This window comes from Lepidochelys kempii, chromosome 14 (assembly GCF_965140265.1).
Source record: "Lepidochelys kempii isolate rLepKem1 chromosome 14, rLepKem1.hap2, whole genome shotgun sequence".
Taxonomy (NCBI): domain Eukaryota; kingdom Metazoa; phylum Chordata; order Testudines; family Cheloniidae; genus Lepidochelys; species Lepidochelys kempii.
The window spans coordinates 16,440,451-16,465,075 of record NC_133269.1 but is presented as its reverse complement, the minus strand read 5'-3'; the positions used below and the strand labels follow the sequence as shown (position 1 = coordinate 16,465,075).

The 24,625-nt window shown below is 43.2% G+C and overlaps 1 protein-coding gene across 5 annotated transcripts in view; it reads left to right on the top strand.

Moving 5' to 3' along the window:
* PRPSAP1 (phosphoribosyl pyrophosphate synthetase associated protein 1) overlaps positions 1 to 22,907 on the top strand; it is a 42,148-nt gene extending 19,241 nt beyond the window's left edge. For all 5 annotated transcript variants that reach the window (XM_073310952.1, XM_073310951.1, XM_073310950.1 and 2 more), the window contains 7 exons: positions 4,103 to 4,275; positions 4,743 to 4,858; positions 6,251 to 6,306; positions 6,991 to 7,136; positions 16,928 to 16,998; positions 17,811 to 17,957; positions 19,181 to 22,907. In XM_073310952.1, coding sequence (XP_073167053.1) covers positions 4,103 to 4,275; positions 4,743 to 4,858; positions 6,251 to 6,306; positions 6,991 to 7,136; positions 16,928 to 16,998; positions 17,811 to 17,957; positions 19,181 to 19,339 — 868 coding nt within the window. In that variant the 3' untranslated portion in view covers positions 19,340 to 22,907. The remainder of the gene's footprint in view (positions 1 to 4,102; positions 4,276 to 4,742; positions 4,859 to 6,250; positions 6,307 to 6,990; positions 7,137 to 16,927; positions 16,999 to 17,810; positions 17,958 to 19,180) is intronic.
* The last annotated feature ends 1,718 nt before the right edge of the window (positions 22,908 to 24,625 follow it).

Below are 24,625 nucleotides of genomic sequence, written 5' to 3'. Positions count from 1 at the left end.
ATTGATAGCATCTTTCTCTCACCTCCCAGCCCCACTGACATGGCTATGCCCCTGAAGGAAATAAATGGTTCTTTGTTTGCCTTCCTGAGAGGCAGGGGGTTTTTATATAATTCTTGGCTGGGTGTTTCATAGCAAACAAAGCTTTCTTGTGTCTAAGTACCATTGTGTATGCAGGCTGATGGAGCCAGCAGACTAACACTCAGAATGTTCACGAAGAAACACAAATAGAGGTTCATTTCCAGAGGATGGGGGAAGTAATGAAGATAAAGAAATGGGACTAGTTAGTTGTAGAACACTTGACAAGCAAGAAAAAATCAGAAGTTGAATGGACAACTCTTGGTCTCAGTGCTCTCAGGGACATTACCCTGTTGTTCAGGGGGAAAGCGGAACCCAGTGTGGTCAGAATGCTGTGACTGGATGAAGGGCAGTAATCGGTAGCCTGAGATGCCGGCAGTGGCTTCTGAGGAGCTGCAATAGACTTGTGGAAGACAGCACTTCATGGGTAGAGCCCTGCGCAGATACAAAAATGTGGATCCGCATCTGCCAGGATCAACCTACAATCCGCTAGCCGGCTTTTACCTGTATCCACAGTAGCAAGCCATCTCACAAGGGCTAGCAAGGGGGAGGGGAGGGGTTTTGCAGGGAAGTGGCAGCTTGAGATTGGGGACTGGGGATAAGGGATAGTGCTGGAGTGGGCTCTCAAGGAGAAGGGGCCGCGCAGGGAGGAGGGGCTGGGGGGAAGGGGCATCACGTGCTGCTGCTGGGGCTCACAAGCGATGGCACATGGTGGCAGCAGCAGTGCATGTTGCATCACAGTGGGGTGGAGGGGTGGGGCGGGCCCTGCTGACCAGGAGCTGACGGGCCGGGCCTGGGACTGGGAACATGGCCAGTGCTGCCAGGGTGGGTCATGATGGGGAAGCTGGCACTGCCCGAGGGCCCTGAGCTGCTGGACAGGAAGCAGTGCAGTGAGCGGGTGCTGGACAGCCCCAACTCTGACCTGCCGCCCAACCCCAGCCACTGGCTCTGCTGCCAGCCCTGAGTGCCTGTGCCCCCTGGGCTGCCCGAGCTGGACGCTGCAGCCCAGGCACCGCCTGTGAGTAGAACCCTGCGCAGTGGTAAGTGCATCCGATCCACTATCCACAAAAGTGGTCTGCGGATCTGAAGCGGATATCTGCAGATTTGCAGGACTATATTCATGGGAGTCTCAGAGTTGAGGTTTTACCATGACGTTCCTCTTGCCCAGCATAGCTGCAATGTGCAGGAGGTCAGACTAGATTATCATGATGGTCCCTTATGACCCTAATGACAGCCGGCTCACTTAGCTTTACTTGTTTAGGCTCTGTCACCAAATGACTACACAACTGTTCTGTCCCCCCAACAAAAGCAGGCATATATGGGGTTACGTTGACGTATCAGTGAAGGTTGGTGACCTGTTGCAGGACTGATTTATAATTTGAGAATTTGCCCATGATCGCTGGTATAATAGGGTGAGTAAGGTTGTCTTTGTTCTGAGGATATTACTGGATTTTCCACCCTGTGGTGCATATATTTTCCACAGGCTCTAAATTGTCTTTCAATCCTGAGTAGCTGAGTCAAAGCTTATTGGCAGGATAGGATAGAATGTTTGGTGAACAAGCCCACCATATTCAGTTGAAAGCAACACAGTGCTAGAATGTCTCCTCATCCAAACTGGGTTCAAGGAAAGATTTGTGTAGTTAAAGCACAGCTGTCCAGTCAACATGGCAAAAGTTAGGCAAGGTGAGTCTTTCTCACCGACCTCTGCCATGATCTGTGTATGTTTCACATACTGTACACCACTTTTTCCATGGGTCTACCCAATAGAAGCTGTTGCTTGGGCTTTTAGCACTGATAGGGTGATTTGATGCAGCCTGCCTGTCATTTCCTGCAAACATGAGTAGTGCGGTGATGCTGGCCTCCAAGCAAAATAGAAGGCCTGCACTTTATGCTATGCTCTTTTTTGGAGCTGGGCAAGGGAGGGGAAGTCACTTGTTTCCTTAAAACGTTCAATGTAAATGTTCCATGATTCAGATCTTAACTTAACTATACAGACTGCAAAGGATGAGCTGTATTAGTTAAAAAGTAATTTCCCTCTAAAATGTTCAGTGTGAAATGTTGGTGGTTGCAACGGTAATGGAATGCATCTTGTTTCTGGGCAGTGATGGGATTGAGGGGAAAAATCCCCAAAAGGATATATTACAACAGGGGTATTAGACTTGAGATAGAAAATCTGATCTGCAAAACTTGAGATTCAAGGTCTTGTTCCTTGCATGCATGTTAGTTCCTATGTGTAGAGCTCTGCAAATCTGCGGATATCCTTTTAATATCCGCAGACCATTTTGGCAGATAATGGATTGGATGCAGATACAACCATGCAGAGCTCTACTCAATGGCGGTGCCTGGCCCACGGTGCCTGGCTCGAGCAGCCTGGGAGGCGCAGTGCACTCGGGGCTGGGCAGCAGGTCAGAGTCAGGGCTGTCCAGCACCCGCTTGCCGTGCTGCTTCCTGTCCAGCAGCTCGGGCCCCTCAGGCAGCACTGGCTGCGTTCCCAGGCCCATCCTGCAGGCTCCTGGGTGGCAGGGCCCGCCCCCGGCCGGCCCAGCACCCCATCCCTCTGCCCCACTGGGATGCAACACACACTGCTGCTGCCGTGTGCCATTGCTTGTGAGCCCAAGGGAGCAGCACATGATGCAATGCTCCTTCTCCAGCCCCACACTGCCCTTTCTCCTCAAGACCCCACCCCCACGCTGCCCCTTACCCTCAGTCCCCACCCTTGCGTTGCTTCTTCCCTGCAAGACCCTGCCCCCTTACTCATTCCTTCCCCCGCCCCTGCTAGCTAGCCCTTGTGAGACTTCTGAGAGCCTGCCGCTGAGGGTGCGGATGCAGATACAGGTAAAAGTCGGATTGCAGATCGGATCGTGGGTTGATCCTGGCTGATGCACATCCACATTTTTATATCCACGCAGGGCTCTACCTATGTCTTTTGGTCCTTAAGAAGGAGTTTGTAATTATGATCCAGTTCTTACTGTGTATACTGCTGGCACACTCTTTCTTTGGTGGGAAAATAGATATTATAGATACTAAGACTAAATGAGACCACCTTGATCTAGTCTGACCTCCTGTATAACATAGGCCACAGAACTTCCCCAAAATAGTATCTGTTTGAAATAGAGCATATATATTAGAAAAAATCACGTTGGAGGGAGTTTGTTAAATATATGCTGTCAGAACTTGTGGCCTAAGACCTGATCTCTCTTATTTGCGAGTATCTCAAGAGGCACTGGTTCATGGGATCTACAAACACTGCTGTGGCCAGAAGACCCAACTTCCTTATCATGGTCCTCTGTAGTGCAGTTTGAGCCTTCAGAGCTTCCTGTTTCTCACAGTAAAGCTCATTTACATTTTCACCTCTAACAGTGAGCAAAACAAAATACTAGCATAGAGATCAATGAAGTATTCGAGAAAGATATCACTTTGATACTTTCTGGAAGAAACTTTTTCTTCCAGAAAAAGTTGCAGCAGGGTGTGTTGATCTAAGATGATTTGTTTCTATGTAAAACCAACTGCCACATGTCGAACAAATTCCTTCCTCTTAAGCACCTTGACAAGCATTGAGTTGTTAAACCACTCAATTCCGTAGCAAAAATAGCATAAATAGTAACAATGAACTTCTGCATAAGAGAGCTTGATCTGTTGTTAAAGTTGATTGAAGGTCTGTGGTTTTACGTATATTTAACTCAACAAATGCCAGAAGAGCAGAACCTCAATTTCCCTATAGCTGGCAACCTGAACAGTAAAAGGTCTGGAAGGATGTAAACAAGAAAAAGGAAGGGATGAGAGTTAAGTGTGGGAAGTGCTAGCTCTCAATTAGCCTTTAGTAGCTCAGTGGGCTACTGAGCTACAAGCAAGTCTGCTTAGCTTTATCAAATCACATGTGACATAGCAAAGATTGAGGGTTTATCCAAAAAGGCTCAAAGCAAATTACTTTTTGAACACTAAGCAAAGAAGCTAGAGACTGGGGGAGGGAAGTGTTATGAGAGTTCTTCTACACTAATATTTGGAATGGTTTTCAAACCTCTCTTAGAGATGTGAACACTGCTGTAATGGAATTGTTGATAATGGCTTATGCACTGAAGACTTCCTGCGCCAGGAATATTATTGGGGTCATCCCTTACTTCCCCTATAGCAAACAAAGCAAAATGAGGAAGAGGGGCTCCATAGTCTGCAAACTGCTAGCTTCTATGCTGGCCAAAGCAGGTGAGTGTGTCGTGCAAGGAGGCAGCAGGAATTTTAGCCTCTAACTTGTTCAATTGCTATGCACCCCTGGGAATCAAATGCCCTTCCCTACCTCCCCCCTCACTCTTGGGGACTTGTCCCCAGGTCTTCGGCCTACGTTGGGGGAAACTAACATTTGTTCAGCTGTCTTTTACAGTTGTATCTGGGGATGATCCACAAATATCTGATTAGGGATGCTGTATTGATCTGCCTATGCTATGCTCTTTCTGGTGCTGTGTTTTTTATAATAGTGTGGCTGGTTGTCAGTACTTGCTTCAAAGCTTTTTCTTCTACCAGCTTATACATCTGTTAAAATGTGGCACACAATATATTGACATAGGATAATTTAGAGACCATGAAATTTGGACACACACAGATCATATATTCCAGAAATTGTATCAGAGGATAGGAGAGGCTATTTGGTGATTCACTCTTTTTTGCGTTTTTAGGTTTAACACACATTATCACTATGGATCTTCATCAAAAGGAAATCCAAGGCTTCTTCAGCTTTCCAGTAGACAACTTAAGGGCATCCCCTTTCTTGCTTCAGTATATACAGGAAGAAGTAAGGTTTCTCTAGTTTTATCTATACTTGTTTGCATTTAACCTGTACTTGACATGATATAGCATTGTTCATGCGGGTGCTTACACAAGAATTGTTTTGTTGGGCTAGACTGGTGGTCAGTCTGTTCCTGGAGTCTGTCTCTGAACGAGAACAATACCAGTGCTTTCCAGGAAAGTGTGAAATACTGTAGCAGGTTGGAAACTATTTCCTGATCAAAACTGGAGATTAGGCCATGCTCTGAAGTGTGAATTTCATTGTTTTGTTTTCTCAGTATCATTTGAAATACTATTCTTACTCATGCCTTTTAGTCATTTTTAAATCCTATTGAGTTGTTTGTCTCAATGTGAAGTGGATGTTTTGGTGACCTAAATTATAGCTGGACTTTATGCTATAATGTTTCCAGCAGTGCTATGCAAAGGTGGGGAGGCAATTTGTTTTATTTAGATGTTCAGAAAGTATTATTTGGATCCCAGCAAAATCATGCAGACTGCAAGAAATTATGCTTTTTAGCAGAGTGCCCAGGATCTCTGGAACTGCACATTTAAATGCTGGCAGAATCAACTCATCCCTTCATTCAGGATTGATGGAGTACAGTGCATCTTCCCATGTCTGGCCCTTTCTTAAAAAGTGAGGTTGGTCCCACTTGTCTTTGGACAACAAAAAAATCTTTCCCCATCTCTTCCCCCCCCAGTTCTCATGCAGTATATGCTGTGAACCACTTGGCTCCTGCCCTCCATTTCAGGGTATGTCTACACTGGAGCTGGAAGTGTAACTTCTATCTCTGGTAGATACACTCATGCTTGCTGTGATCAAGCTAGTGCACTTCTATTTCTAGTGCATCTGCTTGTGCTGGGACAGGCTTGCCAACCCTAAGTATTCAAGTGATTAGCCTATCTTGCCGCTTGTGCCACCATGGCTACACTTCTGTCTTTAGCATGTTAGCTCGCTCAGAGCTAGTGTAAGTATGTCTGCATCCAATATAGATGTACCCAAAGAAGTAGCTGCGTTTGGCAGTGTGCACCTTGTACAGTTGTTGAAGCCAATAATGAAAGGTGTTGTAGAACTGCAAAATGTCTTTAGTAGTGAGTTGCATGACCTAATTGTATTGCATGAATAATTCTGAGTATTAAACTTTAATTTGAGTACTGTGTTCTGTTCTGGGGCAGGTTATATACAAATGTCCGACTGCCCTTCTTTATATCACTGGTGTTAGAATGGAATTATCTCCTTTTTATTAGTACTACGGCATGAGGTTCTCCAAGTGTTGCACTTGATTGTAAAGATGTTGACACAATTATTGTTCACCCAAATTGTAAGGAGTTAGCAACAAGTACTGTACCTAGTACTAGACTCGCTACTTACATTTTAGTGACCTTTTTCTTTTTAATCCAGATTCCAGATTACAGAAATGCAGTTATTGTAGCCAAATCCCCTGATGCAGCGAAAAGGTAAATAGACTCTTCCTAGCTGTGTGGGTGTACATTTGATAAAACCTGCTGTGATCTGGTAGTTGGAGTGCATGTCAAAATGCAGCGTCCTAACTGAGACAATAAACTTGTCTGTCAAACTGTTTTGCAGTAAAATGCTGGATTCAAACTTAGTGCTACCAACCTGTGAGGTGCAGGTGTCTGGATTGTCACAACTGACCCTTGTACTTGAGGGGTCGGGGGTTGGGAGGAATGCCCAGACTTAGAGCTCCCAACAGCTGGAGTATTGAGCAGTTTCTATTTACCTGGGTATTAGAGGATGTCTGAGCTTCTCACACATTTAAGGGGTCATAGAGCCAGTACTGGGCACAGTCAGAATACATAGTCACACCTGTTGCCTCTATCCAGTGCTAATGGGAGATTGCCATTAGGAGGAATGGAGGGGTAGAGAAGAGGGGAGGTATTGGACATTGGGGTGTTTGAAGAGGATGGATTTGAAAAGGCAGTTCTTCCCTAGCAACAATTCTACACTTTTTAGATAGGAAGTGGAAGGAGCTTGTCAGGAAGTTGAGTGGCACAGTCCTAAATTCCCCTGTTGATTGTAGGCAAGGATTAAAGACGTGTGATTAAAAAGTATACCAAACCAGAGGGCCTTTCCAGAGGTGTTCTGATGCATCCCCCTAACCTGCTCTGGTTTTCATGCAGGGCCCAGTCTTATGCTGAGAGACTGCGTCTGGGACTAGCGGTGATCCACGGAGAGGCTCAGTGTACAGAGCAGGACATGGATGATGGCCGCCACTCTCCCCCAACTGTCAAAAATGCCACTGTGCACTCTGGCCTAGAGCTGCCCTGTAAGATTGGCACACTATCTCCCTTTAACTTTTGATCGGGGGGAGGCATGGTGATGGGAGCTCGCTGTCTGCTTCATTTTACTGATATAAACCAGGGGTTCTCAAACTGGGGGTCAGGACTCCTCAGGGGGTTGCAAGGTTATTACATGGGGGGTTGCAAGCTGTCAGCCTCCACCCCAAACCCCGCTTTGCCTCCAGCATTTATAAATGTGTTAAATTCATAAAACAGTGTTTTTAATTTATAAGGGGGTGGTCACACTCAAAGGCTTGCTATGTGAAAGGGGTCACCAGTACAGAAGTTTGAGAACCACTGATTTAAACTATACCAGTGCAACTTCTCATGTAGACAAGGCTGAAGTTAGATCTGAAGACCTTGTCTATGCTGAGGTCTTTTTCAAATCTCCCACTGTTACACTAGCCCCAGTGCAGCTTCAGCTGGCGTTAGTGCCAAAAGAATTTGACAAACATCAATGTAGAGACAGTATTTATTCATTAGTGAGTGGCAAAATTATTCATGTTAATGAAATAAACTTGACTTCTAACCATCTTATTGAAATACCAAAGGGAAATTTGCCAGGGAAAAGCCACTGAGCAGCGAGATTGTTTGGTGGGTAGTCCTTTTCTCCTTTTGGGTGCAGTCTTTTTTTTGTTTTTGGCTCCTGTCCTCTGAATGTGGAAGCTATGCCCTAGAACTACAGCAGCCTTTCCAATAGCCTTTCCTTTTGTTCCATACTGGGAACAAAACTCTGCTAGTTAGTCTAATTTAGATATTGTTTTGGGGAGCAGTCTAATGTGACTTGTTTGGTCAGTATAAATAAGGGTCTTTCTAAGAACTTTTGAAACTCAGAATGTTACCTTGTATGCTCTTTATCCTCACCCTTGTATTAGCCTGCAGCACAGGTTTATAATGTTGTTTTTAGGTCCAAAATCCTAAAACCTGTTCTAAGGAACTGTGCTGCTATCCTGCTAGCAACATCGGGATTCAAACAGTAGTAGCAGTACTGATAAGGAGAAAAATCCAGCTGGCTTCCCTTCCCTCTTAGCTGTCCAGGTACATATTTTGGGCCTTAAAGTTAGGTTTTAGTCATGGATGCATTGTGTGTGTGTGTGAGGCTAGAGCAAGGTGTGGGGGAAGACCTGGAATGTTGCTTTCTGCAGCTGAGGTACCTGTCCATCAAGCAGATTAACTCAGTGATAGCTGTCTCTGCAGAGGTTACCAATAGCATATATGGTCCAGTGCTTGCAGAATGGTAATGAACACGTAACCAAGAGTCTGTGTTCCTCCCTTGTCCTGACGTGATGTTTAGAGATCAACATCCTTCATGCATTACCTAGTTGTGATGCTGAGACAAAGTGGGTACAAAGGAAATTGTCATCGTCACAAGTGTTAGTATAACAAGTGCACACTTAAAGGACAAATTGAAGCTAGCAGGAGTCTCTACTTGGTTTCTGACAGCAAATGTTAGTCTATGATTTTTGTCCTCTTGTAAGCATTTTTCCCTCCTGTTTCTAATGGGAACTGAAATTTAACATAGCTGCTTTGGTCTGTTTCCTTCATTCCGAGGTATGGGTGGAATTTTTTTGCTCTTTAGTGTAACTAGAACATTATTCCTGAGGGATTTCTGTCCCTAAAAAATTATGCACACATTATTTTAAAACTCTGGAAATTTTATCTGTCAGTAAATAAATGTGGCTCCAGCATGGCAGTGGCGAGCACAGGCCACTGGCTGCATTGTGGTGGGAGATCACCCTAATCCCCCACTTCCCACAGTATAGGGTCTTGGCAGTGAGGTTGCACATGACCCTGACACTGTGCAAGGGCTGGGCCTGCCCCAGAAACACCCCGGGACCCTGCCCCTCTGCATCAGGTATGGGTGGGCAGGCTCATCACAGCAGGATCCAAGTGTGGAGGGGCTTAGTGTGGGGGGGATCCAGGTGTGGGGTGAGAGGTTTCTGTGTGGGGCAGTCTGGGTGCAGGCATTTCAGTGGGAGATTTGGATGCACAGAGGCTTGTTGTGGGGTTCTGGGTGCAGGGGCAATGGGACTTGGCAGGGGATCCAGGTGAAGGTGGTTGGGGCTCCGGGGGGCTGGGTATGGGGCAATGGGTCTCCGCAGGGGGTCCTGGGTGTGGGAGGTTCAGTGGGGGGGTCCTGGTACTGAGGGGAATGGGGCTTGATGGGGTGGGGGTCCAGGTGCAGCTGGCTGGGGGATCAGTGGGGTGGTGGTCTGGGTGTGGGGGACTCATCAGAGGGGTCCAGGTGTAGAGTCTGTCAGGGTGAGAGTTCAATGGGCCTGCTTAACGGGGAGCCCCAGCTGCTGCTGAGGAGATGCCATATGCTGGGCTCCCACTTCCTGTGATGCCCCTATTCCCTTTTCTTCTCCATCCCCCTCCCCTCATGCCCACATTCCTCTCCCCCTTCCCTATTCCCCCTCCCCCTTTACCCAGCCCCACTGCAGGTACTCACCGTTGCACAGAATAGAAAACAGGAAGGCTCCCAGCACACAGAAGGGAAGCATGACTGGCACAGGACCCAGGAGGCAGCTTTCAGCTGCAGAGTCATCTGTGCAGGGACACAGACTGCCTCTCAACTGGGCAGTTCTCTGCTTGCAGAATGAGAGGGGGCAGTGGCATGTAACCCTGTGTGCCCTCTGAAAGACTGTGCTCATGGTCCCCACCCACCCCCACATGGCTTTCCTGCTGTTTTCTGCAGGGAAACTTAGGAAATCTGCAGGGGGTGGGAGTTTTCTGCAGGCTCGCAGTCCGGTAGAATCCCCCCAGGGGTAGAGCATGTAGATCTTGTGTCAAGGCTTACGTTGATGGTGATTGCAGATTTTCAAGTACTTTAAAATCCAGAAGAAATTCTTTATTAGATAATAAGTCTTCAGATACTTAAAGGCTGTTGTAAACACGACTGGTCAGTTGTTCACCATGTCCACTGAAGGTAGGACAGGAAGTAATGGGTGTAATCTGCAGCAAGGGAGAATTAGGTTAGATATTAAGAAAAATTTTCTAACTATAAGGGTAGTTAAGCTCTGGAATAGGTTGCCTGGGGAGATTGTGGAATCCCCCTCATTGGAGGTTTTTAGGATCAGGTTGGACAAACACCTGTCAGGGATGGTCTAGGTTTACTTAGTCTTGTCTCCATGCGAGGGGCTGGACTTGATGACCTCCCTAGGTCCCTTTCAGCCCTATATTTGTGAGTCTATAACAACAGATTTAGGGTAGATCAGATTTGGGGCTTAAATTGAGTGCGCCTTAATGGTAGCCTGCACATAGATTTGTCCAATCCAGTGTAGTTTACAGTTTCAGGGGAGAAATACTTTCAGTCCACTGTTCTCAAGACATGAGCTCAGCTGGTGTCTCACCTTCCTCCTTATCCTTCCTAGAAATTTGATGAATGACTAATTACCTTGCAGTCTTCAGTGCCTGAAACACAAATGTTAAACAATCAAATTATGCTACTCTGAAGTTGACTAAAGGGAAAAAACAGGGTAAATTTCTGGGGTGAGCCTTGCTTCTTGCCAGTAGTGCTTCTATGTAAATTATTTGTTGTTTCTCTGCAGCCTTTGAGTCTTACTTGCTACCTGGTTTTGAGCAAGTGTTACCTAGGCTACAAAACATGAAAGAAGTGTCTGTTTCAAGAAAAATCCATAAAGTCTGTAATTTGTAGTGAGTACCCTGTATTTGCTCTTCACTGTGCTAAAATTAAAGTGCAGTTGGGGTTAGGAGAAGTGACACTATGAGGTCCTGTATCGATCCTCTGACTTCCTGATCCAGTTAGTTCAGTTTACAAGTCGAGATTTTTCCAAAACGCCACTTCAGCAAGACCCTTAGGGTCTGAGTCCATGCTGGATTCTTTCTTCCTCTTGCACCAGTAACAAAAATAACCGGAAGTGGAAGTTTCCTGCTAGTTTTGATGGTGAAGCAGAATAGAATCTAACTAGTTCTCCTACAGTGTTATAAAACATAGCATACGGTACTAACGTAGAACTTGGGTTCCCTTGAACCAAAAGGGGCAGAAAATTCCTCAGTTGCCAAAGGAGGGAGCAAAGTCTCCTGAATTACACCCTTGATTCTATAGAAACCCTTCTGGATATAAGGTAGGCACTAGAAAGTTGGGGTATTCCTGGGAAGGAGCTGCCCACCTGGGCATATGCTCCTTTCTGTAGAGCGTGGATTTCCCAGCAGAAGTCTGTGCAGAACTTCCAGTTGTGTGAGCTAGAGTGGTAGTTGAACAGACAGGTGGCTGTGTCCACGGCTATATCTATACTGCAGCTGGGAAGTGTAATGCCTAGCTCAGGTAGACGTACATGAACTGGCTGTGATAGAGCTAGTGCTCTAAAAATAGCCGTGTGCTCACTGCAGCTCAGACTAGCCATGCAAGTACAACCCTGTCTGAGGTACTAGATATGTAGTCAGGGGCTAGCCCAAGCTGCTGCCTGGGCCTCCACAGTTGTGCTGCTGTTTTTAGTGCATGAGCTTGAACAGAACTAGCGTGCGAATGTCTGCCCAAGCTGGGAATTATGCCTCGCAGCTGCAGTGTAGATGTGACCTAAGTGGAAGTAGGAATCAGAGACCTACATGGAGATGGATGGCCTTCTGCAAAGATAACTATGGTCCATGCAGTTGTGGGTGGGTTTCCCAGTGGGTCAGCTGGCTTTAGCCACATTCTACTCTTGGCCCAAACACCAGCTCCTATGGGATTATTTGCCTTTCATTCATGGGCCCTGCTCCTGGAGTAGGTGTTCATGTTTTACCCTCCTGCCAGAGAGCATTGCAGGGCCCTGCTATCTGTTTGACCCAACGACTTATGGGAAAGGTATATTGCATTAAAGTGCCATAGTTGGACATTTTTGACTGCACTTCTTAAACTGCTCTGCTAAAAATTCAAAATACCAGGCATCTTTGAGCCCTTAATACAGGACATCCCTATAAAATTGTTCTGTTTTATATTTGTAGCTGTTTATGGAGCCTTTGTGTTCAAGCTTTCAGCTGACTATGTTGTGCTTTAACAAACGCACATAAGTTTGTGCTTGCTGACTCTCCCTTCTGAAAATGTGGGTAACATGTTAAATCATTCACACAGCCTTTTGTCTTGCTATCAGATGTATGTAAGCAATATGCCACTCAAACCAATAACCAAACAGGCTGTCCTAAGGAAAGGCACTAGGATAAAAAAACTGAGTGAACTTGTGGGGCTTTTTCCTCTTCTGTATTTAGGATGGGGGCGTAAAAAAATAAAAATCTGTACTTATCTAGATGCATCACTTTGCATAACTATTTGTCATTGGTTCTTCTGTTGTCTTGTTGTAAATACAGCATTATTTTACTTGGTGAATGTACGTTTAACACACACAAACTGTGATAACTTTTTGTCGCCTGTGAACTGAAGCCACCACAATGTTCCTTAAAAAGTATTGGCCACTGAATGGGAAAAGCAAGTTTGAGCACAGGTTAATGCCATTTCCTTATGCCACATTAAATGATTTTTTTTAAACTCTTAATGAGGTGTGATAACTGTATCAAGCAGTTAAATCAGAGGAATAAGGCTTTACAAAGATAAGGGCTTTTTGCTGAGCAATTGGGTTTTTCCACCCATTCTCTGAAACGTTTTTCATGTTCCTATTTATAAAAATGACTACTCTTCATTTGGTGTATGACCCTTTTAAAAAAAACAACAAAAAAACCCTAGAAATGCTAAAACCAGCTTCGTGACTCTTCAGAAGCAGTTGCAGTCCTTGGACCAGATTTTGATCTTGGTTACATCCCTGTAAATCTAATTGATTAGAGTGACTCTGGGCTTACACCAGAGTAACTGATATCCAAGTCTGGCCAACTTTTTAAATTTTGTTTCTCTTTCAGCTACATAGAAACAAAGGTTTTGCACCTGGGAGGAAAATGTTCACTTACTATTTAGAGCAATTTTTCAAGCCACCATCTCCCAGCAGTTCTGACTTGTAAAGGTCAATATGACTGAGGTTTTTGGAGAGGGAGAAACTGACCACAATGACTTCGGCATGTGTTTTACCTCACATTGGAGCAATCGAAGTTCTTTTGAGATTTGATGTGGTTATGGGTGGATATTGGCTTGCAATTTTTTTTCTTTTCTTTACAGAGATAATTGATCAAGAAAAAGGGAGAACAGCTCTTTAGGAATCGGGTAGGTCTACATGCTGCCTACCCTACTTTAAAAAAAAAAAAAGAGAGAGAGGATTAAATATAGCATTTAAATGTAGAGAAGGAAGGAAGGACACTAATTGCTGCTAATATTGGTAGCTGACTGTCAAAACTCTGAGCATAGTTTGGAGATGAAAGTACTGGTAAGGAATACTTTGTTATATAATGCAAAAGTGCAAACTCCAGATGAAGAGTTACGTTTGCCAATAAAATAGTGCTGAATTTCAACTCCAAGATCCATTCACCATCCCTCTGAAAAAAGAAAAGGAGTACTTGTGGCACCTTAGAGACTAACAAATTTATTTGAGCATAAGCTTTTGTGATGCATGTGATGAAGTGAGCTGTAGCTCACGAAAGCTTATGCTCAAATAAATTTGTTAGCCTCTAAGGTGCCACAAGTACTCCTTTTCTTTTTGCGAATACAGACTAACACGACTGCTACTCTGACACCTGTCATCCTTCTAAAAGGAATTCTCCCTGGCCTGTCTGCTGTAAACAGAACCCTGTTCATCTGTAAAATGTATGTTAAGGTTGGGATGGGAGCCAGATGTAATCCTTTGGGTATTAGATAACTCAGTGCTTCCTACAAGAGTTTTATTATCTAAACTAGATTAATAATTTAATCAAAACTGGTAGGTAGGGCCTGCAGTGGAAATAGTTCAGCCTGCTCATCTCTTGTGAAGTTTAATCCTGGTTTATTAAAAGGTATCCTTCCTCCTGTTCTCCCTTTACATGAGAACTGTTTTTTTCCCTTTACACTTATGTGTCTCTATGTATTGGCAAGCAAGCTGTAGAAAACTGTTCTCGAGCACTAAGGAATCTCTGCTTCAAAGAGCACTTCAGTTAGGACTGAAGCTAGCTGCCTAACTGAGACTTTAAACTAAAATTCAGCACTGACTGACTTATTCTGTTCAAAACATAATTCTTCAGCTTTTTAAAATTTGAGTAAGGTTTAAAGGAAAATTAGTCCTTTACATATGATTCTTTACACTGTGCTGTTTTATATGCTTCATGTAATAGTCGTATACGTTTGAAACTGTGGTCCCCATAAATCATATTTATCGTACACTTTTTCTTTGCCACATATCCATCTCTGCCAAAGCTACTAACATTCCAAACTACAGAGTATCTTAGACATCATTTTAAGAGTATTCTATTAGTCTGTGCAAGAGGGGTATTTTCAGTCAGTTTAAGGTGAGATCTTCTGATCCAGTATGACTAAAAGTGATTTTCTTACCATTAGATTAAAATCCCCTTTTTTGGTAATAGGATAAGGCTTTTCTTTCTGCCCTAGTAGAATGCTAGGTATTAGACAAGTGCATACATTTTGTAACAATCTATTCAAAAACATTATTTTTTAGGTGTCTGAAATTTCTTAAATTTTCTGAAGCCTGTACAGTTGAATCATAGTAATTGAAGCACCTGTCTTTACAGTGGGAGGCTATGAAAGAGTATCAGTGAAGTTTTATTTTAAAATACTGTAATCCCCTCAATAATTTCTAAAGGAGTTATGTAAAAGGTGTCGCATATGTAGAATCCTAAATGGGGTAATATGAAAGCTTACATGATGGGCTTGCTTGGACGGATATGCATCACTTCCTTACTACTGCATTTGAGCAATGATTCATGCCATTTAAATCCATTCACCAGATTCATGCAATTTAAAATAAAAAGAAAAGGAGTACTTGTGGCACCTTAGAGACTAACCAGTTTATTTGAGCATAAGCTTTCGTGAGCTACAGCTCACTTCATCGGATCCTCTTTGTGTCATACACATGCCCCGAGACTTTTGTGTTATAAATCAAAATGTTCATTGTCAGGGGAGGGACTTTTTAAATATACTTGGCTCAAGGGTGGCCAATCCTTGCCCAGGTGAGGGATTTATTAACAACTTGCCAGCAGTCTGAGGGGCCACATCCAGTTTGTGGAGCAGATGGCTGTCTGGCTTGTCTTTAAATACAAAGTATAAGTGCAAAGTAGACAGTACGTAACTGATGATCCACCTTGATATTGAGACTGCTTGCCTCAAGATGGAGTGTTTCCTGTTGGTACATGTAGTTTCTGCATGCCAAGGATCCATTTGAAAGTACAGCTCTTGGAAGTGGGGGGGGGAGGGGAGGGGAAGAGGGCGAGGGTGGAGAGGGAATGGCACCTTCTTGCTCAACAGATTTGATCCTTTTATATGTCATTTACAGAATTTAGCAATAAGTGTATTTACTGCTTTTTACTCCTGTGTTTGGTTTGTAGTGCTAAGATTGAGCTGGATTCTTAGTCCTTCTTTCAAACACTAATTACAAAATTCCAGTCACCTATGCCACTGAAAGCAATGAACATATGCAGGGCCGTCCTTAAGATTTATGGGGCTCTATGCACGACAGCAACCTGGGCTCGCAAGTGTATAAGGGTGGTCTTTTGAAGGATTTATTTTAAAAACTATGTCTGAAGATCCAAGCATTTAAGGCTAAAGATGAATATCAATTGTGCATCTAAAAATCGATACAAGGAATTCTTAGAGATGTGATTTTATAATCTTCAGCAACACACTGAGATATTTTTAAAGCAAATGTTAAATTAAGGTCCTGTAGACTAACATGTTCTGAGTAAAAATGACAGTAATGCACAACGGTTTTGGTCAGTAAATTCAGAAATTGAGAGTATATACCTGGGGATTGGCAAATGCCTGTTAAATGGCTTCATTACCACTTGAATGGTTCTTTAACAGTTTTAATGTTGTGCTAATAGGTCTGGTGGGCTGGAAGCCTTTTTCACTTTTAAGTACTAGATCCCCTTCAGAGGAAGACTGGCCAGGCTGTAGCAGTGGTGGGAGCCTGCAGGAAGGGTTTGAACAGGGATAGGAAGAGGTAGGAGGCTGGACACGAAGACCCAGGGGTACCCCAAATTTTCAGGTGCCTTACGCAGCTATGTATACTGCATATGCCTAAAGACGGCCCTGAACATATGCAGGTGTCATAAAGGGTCTTTTCTGGTCTGCAGGACACTTTATTGGGGATAGAGTAGGAGAAGGAAAGAACCCAGCTTGAGTCTCAGATCCCCAGATCAGTTTGCATGGCTAGCAATTAGTAAACTACCTCTTGCAAACCAGGGACATTTGTTAATATCCTTTAAGGAAGCTAAATGTGGAAGCCCACAACACCATTTTTAGTCACTCTTTGGAGCAGAAGTGCTCTTTAAGATGAGAGCAGCACCACTGCTTGAGCTGCACTTGGACCAACAGCGGCATCACAGCTGCCATGACATGAGGAATTTTAAGATCCTTAAAGGGGAAAAAAATGCTAAGCACCAGCTGGTTCAGTTGAAATGAGTGTGAGATGCAGGTGCTTGATGCTTCTGGAAATCAGACTCTTAATTTCTTATTAAGCTCTTCTACTTCTCCCTTTTTAAAGTGATTGCTAAAATTGAAGTTCTGTGGGTCTTATGGAGTATATACGTATAAATTGCAAGAATTCATGCACGTGTATATTAAACTTGATGCACCAAGGTTTAATTGAAAAAAGTGGGAGCCTGTCGTGCAGTGCAATAAATAGATATATATGCATGTAGCAATACTGCCATGTATGGAATCTAACTGGGCTTGGCTTTGCTTTGTTTGTAGTGATGATGGCCAAAGAGAAGCCACCAATAACTGTAGTTGGAGATGTTGGGGGAAGAATCGCCATCATTGTGGTACGAGACTGAAAAAGCAGTGCGGTGGGATCTTTTTCTCCTTCCATCTCTAAATATTTATGTTTCCATGTAGCTGGGATTTCTGTTCTGGAGTAGAAATGACACAACATGATCGTGTCGGGACATGAATGTTCACATTCCATCCTCTCCTCAACTCTCTCCAGCTTTCCTGTGTATCTGAATAGGAAAGACAGACAGACACCCTGTTAGTATACAGCATTCAGCCCTGTGCCCAAAACATGGGGATGTGGACCCTCAAATTTTCCTGCCCAGTTACACCAGAACCCAAAAATAAATACCTCAGAATGGAAATCACTTGCTGCTGGTCTCCTTTCACCCTTCTGAACTGCTGTTGAGATGGGTGGCATGGGGTTTTGGTATCATAGAGAGGATGGATAGTCTTCTCCTTTAGATACAAGACTGAAAGTCCAAGACCCTTCTGGGTTCTCGTCCCATTTTTGCCACAAACGTCCTGTCTGATCTTGAGTAAGTCAGAATCTCAGTGCCTCACATTTCCCTTTCTTTAAAATGGGACTCCTATATCTCACATTGGGGCTGAGATTTAAATCATTATATGAGAGGCACTCAGATACTACAGTGGTAAGAACTATAGAAATATCAGCAAATAAATAAAATTACATTAATTATCAGAGCTGGTGTATAAAGGATCTTCAGCAGTAGTCAAGGTAGACCCTAACTTCCTCAAATATGTATGGATTCTGCTGCTAGAGATGTGAAGAGATCAAAGTCTGTCGTCTTTCAAGTGGTAACTTCCTGGTTCTGATTGTGGGGTTTGTTTGTGTTTCTCTCAGGATGATATTATTGATGATGTGGAAAGCTTTGTAGCAGCTGCAGAAATCCTGAAAGAGCGTGGTGCTTACAAGATTTTTGTGATGGCCACTCATGGAATCTTATCTGCAGATGCACCCCGTCTAATCGAGGAATCTGCAGTTGATGAGGTATGTCACTGCTGCTTGTCTTGTGGAGATTGGAAAAGGTTGGATGGTGGCCACATGGATTCACACACTAGCTTTTTGCCTCTAGACAGCAAGGTTCCAGTCGGTTTTAGGTCACAATTGTAAAATGACTTTCATCACAGACTGTTACCTAGTAAAAATTGTTCCTCAACCAACCAACCAACATACAATTCAGCATGCAATTAATGTTACCTATTCTGACTGGGACTGGGTTTGGGATGATTTTTTCAAAGCTTTATTTGGGTTAAGTTTAGCCTCTGCTTGCACTGAATAGCTTTTACCTGTGACTAATGCTCATTTTTCCATGAGTGAAACAATTAATCAAATGTACATATATTTATGAGAGGACAATAAAGCTGGCCTTCACTAGATGACAAAGATCCAGGAGTGAGTGTAATGGGGACGTAAAATGAGGCTTCTAATATAGTTATCAGAAATGGGTTGTTATCCATTTTTGAGAATGGAAAATCTCATTTAACTCAGAGGCATATGGCCACTTAAGAGTCTGTCCTCCTATGTAGATTTCCCATCTACATATAAACTTAACACCTATCTGGATGGAGGGTCTAAAGCACAGCCACCATTGGAAATTATGCTGAGTTACCTTAGTAAAGGAGCCTTTGGCACCAGACACTCTGGGAGAGAAACTCTGTTTAGGGGACAGTCCCGCTCTGAATTTTATGGCATTTGTTTTAATAGCCACACTTCTCCAAAGGGCAGACTTCACCTATTTTATTGGTACAGTGAGCTAGATTATGTCTGCATCCTTTGCTATCCTCTAGCAAAACCATTCACATGGATGCTTCTCCATCACATCCCATGTGCATGTGTTTGCTTTCCTATAATATTTATTTTACTTTTCTCTGCCTCTCCTGTCTGCCCATGGACTTTGTGGGGCATTATTGGATCAAGCCATCAAATATTCCACCCTGAGTGGTCAAGAACCTGTGATGTAATCAGACTTGCTAGTCCACGTGGAGGAACTTCATGCAGAGCATCACTGATGTTGGCCCTTTCTTCAAATGGTCAGCCTTGCAAGATCTGTCATTTCAATCATGTAATATTAGTGATACTTACACCTGCCCCAAGTCCTCTAACTACCCAGAGAAACTTCAGATACACCTGATTTTCAGAGTTATTCTTAGGTAGCTGTTAAATCTGAATTGATGTGTTGGTAATGTTCTTTCCTTTCTATCTCGCTGCAGGTGGTGGTGACCAACACAGTTCCTCATGAAGTTCAGAAGCTGCAATGCCCCAAAATAAAGACTGTGGATATCAGTTTGATCCTCTCTGAAGCCATCCGACGAATCCACAATGGGGAGTCCATGGCTTATCTCTTCCGCAACATCACCGTGGATGACTAGATTGCAATGTTGCCCTTGTCCTGGGTTTCCTGAAGAGAAGGGAGAAGGAAATGTGCATGAAAATGCAATGCCATAAATTATAGACATAACACAACTGTTTCTTCTGCTAGGGGGAAGGTGTAGGATGTTTAAGGACTGAAGCCACGGGATTGAATAGCAAAAGTAAAATTGAACAGCCCTGATACAGCCTCTTCTGTTCACCTTGCAGGGAGGATTACATTTTAGTTCTGATCAGGAAATAGGCTTTGAATTGTAAGTAAAAGTTGCCTGAGAGCTATTTAGTGTCTGCCTCTCACCCTTTAAAACAAAGCTGTAGCCTCATGAGAGGGGAATCTGGAAGTCTTGTTGCCGCACATGGACTGATGAAGTAAGGATTTTCATGCTGCTTTTAGTCTATGAATTGACTATAGAATACAGAAGGGAACACTTCATTTAAGCTGCCTGGGCAAGTAGGGTGCTGCCTGTAGTGTTGATGGCACGGGGGTTTCTGCACAACTTTTGTAGCCTTTTCTAATTTCATGTGTTCAGCATAGGTTTATTTTTATGAAATTATTGGCTGTAAGTATGTTCAACAGTGGCAACCTAGAATGACCCAGTGGCAGCTAAATCCTTAAATTAGATTTGTAGGTCTTTGTAACAACTTAAATATATTTATCTCAGCAGGAGTGGAAACCTAGTAGTAGAATATGTCAACCTTTATATCTAGAGCCTTGGATTCTTGTCACAACTCCGTGAATTTGATCCTTGCTGGAACACCTGTCTACATTGAAAATTAAGCACAATTTGTGATTTTTGGCTGTTGGCTCAGAAGTTGCCTGGGATTGGTGTACCCTGGCAGAATTGTATGGGGGAAACTTTGCATGTCTGCCTCGAAGATGACTATACTTTCTGAAATTCTAATGTTCAAGCAGCTAAAAAGCATAGGATTTTTATTTTGGACCTTTTCCCTGTGGACAGCTGCCATTTTGGTCTGTTATTGTAAATATGTTAAATACATTTCCGGGGCAGCCCTGTAAAGTAAAAGAAAATGTAGATGCTTTAAAACTGCTTTCTGCAACAGACAGGCCTTGTTGCTTTTTTTCCAAGTGACAAAAATCCTTGGCTGTTGGCAAGGAGAATATGGCTGGGAAAGCAATCCTAGTGAATTGTGATGAGTTTTGCTGGGCTGTAATAAGATCCCAGGGCATATTCCAAAAACATCCGCCATGTAGGAGGACAGGTCAATATGCATGCCACCAAAACCTAGAATATTTTCAACTTGGCTCTGTGAGCAATAGTTTGAGGCTATTGCTTGGGAGAGGACAGTGCAGATTGATTGCTCTGTCCAACAGGGGTTTGTTTTACAGTATTACTTGCCCTTCAACTTCTACCTACATATTTCACTCCCACCTCAATGTACAACAAATTCTAAAAGTGTCAAAGAGCATATGTTGATGCTGGGAGTCCAGGAAGAGCCTTGAATGTTCAGCAAACAAAAAGTCCTCAGTAGAGTGAAGTGCATGTTATAGAACTAGCTTCCTATCTCATAGCCACTGAGCATGTATGGAACTATGGATTCAGGAGGACCTTGTCTTCTCTCTGGAATCCAGCTGCTGATCTGTACCTCAAGACTGAATCTTCTTGTAAGCAATATACGGGACTCTTCCTAATTTAGTGGCTTTGTTCAATGGAGTATAAAAAATGGACTTTTTTATACTCCATTACCATGACTTTATGTATGTGACTCCTCAGGGCTGCTGCCAGTTATATTTTAACATGGTACCGTACTTTTAAGTATTACTGAAGGGACTGACTGACAAGCATGTATGTGAAGAAATCACAAATACTCATGTCCCCTTGTTCTTAATTTGTACTAGGCTACAACTGTTCATAGTGATAGCCAGTTTTACAAACATGAGAACATTCTCTCCTCATATCCCTTTTTAATTACTTTAAGGTAGACCCTATCCTGGGTGAAGTGGCCCAGTTCATTAGTCTGCTACCCTCTTGCCTCAGATTAGTCTCTGTTCAAATCTTGTTGTGGGACACAAGTCAGAATGAATTTGGTTGGGCCATAGTCCCAAATCGTTCACATAACAAAATCCCCAACCAGTTTGGCCCAATTGGCAGCCTGTGCTCACAAGGCCCAGAATTGCAATGAGAAAGATTGAAAATCGGATTAAAATGCATCAGAAGAGCTATGTGGAAGCTTGCAGTGCATCTGCCTGAACTACAGCTGGCTTGGCATTGAACTTGCTGGGTTTTTTTTTCTTTCTTTCATGGAATCCAGCCCTGGTGGCTGTCATCATTACAGGGTGTGCTGTCAGGTTCTTTTTTTTTTTAGATGAAGGCCTCTCCCACCTAGTTTCCTCTGCCTTTTGGAAGACTTGATTATCTTTATGGCTTTGCCAGTTATGAGAGTTGGGGTATAGGGGGCCTTGTAGGATTTAGTTTCTTATAGCAGTGGTGCCATTCAGAAAGTCTTGGTCTATCTGCCCATGTCATCTCTCTTCCCATCCCATCTCCCATTTCCTGTGTGTTCTCTCTCTAACTCAGTTCTGATATTCAAAAGCAATAAATTTAGATTTCCTGTTTAGGTTTTAAACTCCTGAAAATTTAATTGTTCTATTCTTGTAAAATGGAAAATTGGCATATTCTTTTCTCAACCCACCATCTGCCACCTTTCTCAGAACTTATCTTGGCTGAGAGTGCCTGACTGGGGGAAGAGGTTAATGATCTAAATAGCTACATGATGGGATTACTTTGAGAGTTGATTTTAAGGGGGGGGAAAGAGTTCTCGTTTGTTTGCTGATAGATCACTTAGGTTTTAAACAGTCTTCCCAAGATTCTTGGAGTAATTTACTTTTGAGAATTATTTAGCAGCATGTATAAAATATATACATTTACGATCCCCTCCTACATTTTACCACATTGACATGGCTTTTTACTTTAGGATGTCATGGAATTCCTAGAAGTCAATTTAGTAATGTGTTTAGCATCCACTTTCTGAACCCACCCTCAGCTGAGGCCATAGGAAGAGTGAAGATTCTTCATGCTCTTGTTTGATGTCTCAGAAAAAGGAGAGAAGCTCAGTTTAAATTGCACAGTACTAGAGAGGAAGCAGTTTAAACTGAGCTTCTGTTATCTCCCAAACTTTCAAAATGGTCTTGGTGACTTATAAATGTCTGCTTTCTGCACGTGGTTTAAGTCTCCGTTAGGGCTGTAGTTTGATAATCTCTAACAAAGAGCCTTTCCAAATTGAATCTCTGTGTGCAAGTTGCTTTAAAACTATACTTATGTCTTTGCAGTCTGAATTGAAGTGAGTAAAGGACACAGGAGAAAGTAATGAAAGCCCTGGAGCACCTCTTTCTTGCAGATGTATTTATGTTCATGCATTTTTCCTGTCCAGGGCAGAGTGAAAACAGCTGTGTGGTTGGCATATGTGTATAGCGTTCATAAAATCTGCTTGATCTAGATTATGCTGTTAGCTAATTCCTTTGGAAAAAGGGACATAAGCGCTCATGCCTGTGTCTGTTAGAAAGCCGTAGAGGAATCCCAGAGTGGATGCTAATAAACTCTACATTTTCAACTGAGTGTTTCTCTGAATTTTATTGCAAAAAGCACTCCAATGGCCCAGACACAAGCCTGCTGAATGTGCACAGTATCACTATTTGCATTGCACATTTCTTGGTCCTTTAGCTCTGTGACACAAGAAGCTTATGATCACCATTAGAGCTCCTTTGAGCTGCTGTTCCTGTTTAAAGGCAGATCGTAGTGCAAAGCAATGGGGACAACTCTTACAAAGCAAAATATTCAATAACAGATCAAATTCAGGACGACTATAGCATATATCCCTTACTAAATTTCATGGTCACAGCTGTCTAATCCTCTACAGGGTCAAAGTCCAGTTAACTTATTTTAAGTCAGTAGGGTGGAAAGTATTTTCTACATCTTTTGTGCCTTTGCAAAGAACTGTACTGCCCTCCTTGCAATGGTGCCTGTATTAAGTCATCTGTGCTAGCATGTGTAATGCCTGTCAAATGACTGAAATTTATTTCGGTCATGGCTTTTCTTTTTGATCCTAGAGCAAGGAATTCTGCCTGAGGTTTGAACCTCCAGCCAATCAAATGTCTTAATGTTTATGCTGGATGAGCTGCCCGAGATGGAAACTGGCCTCTGCTACAGCAACAACAGCATTAGTAGAGACAGTTGCAGTTCAGGGTTTGTCGCCTTCCTTGCCTCTGACAAAAGGTGCTAATTTTTAATCACTACATACAACCATGCAGATAAGCCTGGCTGAGTCATGTGGGCATGATTCTGAACCCTTTGCTTGCACTGAGTAGTGTTCACTCAAGCAATAGTCCCTTTGACTTGAACAGGGACCATTCAAAAGTTCAGTATACATAATGGATTGCAGAACAAGGCTCTCTAATGGTACAGCAGCATGGCAAGCAGAAACCTACGGTAGCAAGTCTGAGCCTGGGGCTATACACTCAGGCTCCTGCTATGGTGTTAAAAATTGCTGTATAGACACATGGGCTCTGAAGAGCATCACATGAGCTGGAGTCTGTAGACCCATCTCTGAGACTTCCTTGCTGTAGATCAGGGGTAGGCAACCTATGGCACACGTGCCAAAGGCGGCACACAAGCTGATTTTCAGTGGCGCTCACACTGCCTGGGTCCTGGCCACCGGTCCAGGGGGGCTCTGCGTTTTAATTTTAAATGAAGTTTCTTAAACATTTTAAAAACATTTACTATACATACAATAGTTTAGTTATATATTATAGACGTATAGAAAGAGACCTTCTAAAAAAGTTAAAATGTATTACTGGCACGCAAACCCTTAAATTAGCGTGAATAAATGAAGACTCGGCCCACCCCTTCTGAAAGGTTGCCAACTCCTGTAGATTCACACCTTGGCTGGCTATGCACTAACTCGCCGTGTAGACAAGCCCTAAAAGTTAGTTACCCCAGGGACTACATGCCACTTAAACTTTTAATACAGATGTTATGTGGTGCAAAGGGCCCTGGGTGGCTTCTTTGCACTAGGTTAAACTTCACCCTAATGTTGACAATCACTTCTGTACTTTTATTTTGATTTCATTGCTAGTAATAAGCCTTTCCTGTACCTGCATGTCTATTGGAAAGGTGGGTAGCTTTGAGTAATTTCCATAAATGTATGCAGGAAAAAAACTCATGAGGGTGAATGCATATGGCTTATACTATACTATGCTAAGGCTTGTGTAACCTCCTGCTGTAGAGCTGTAAGTTAAGCTGATATGGCATGATCCTGCATTTGTTAGCATA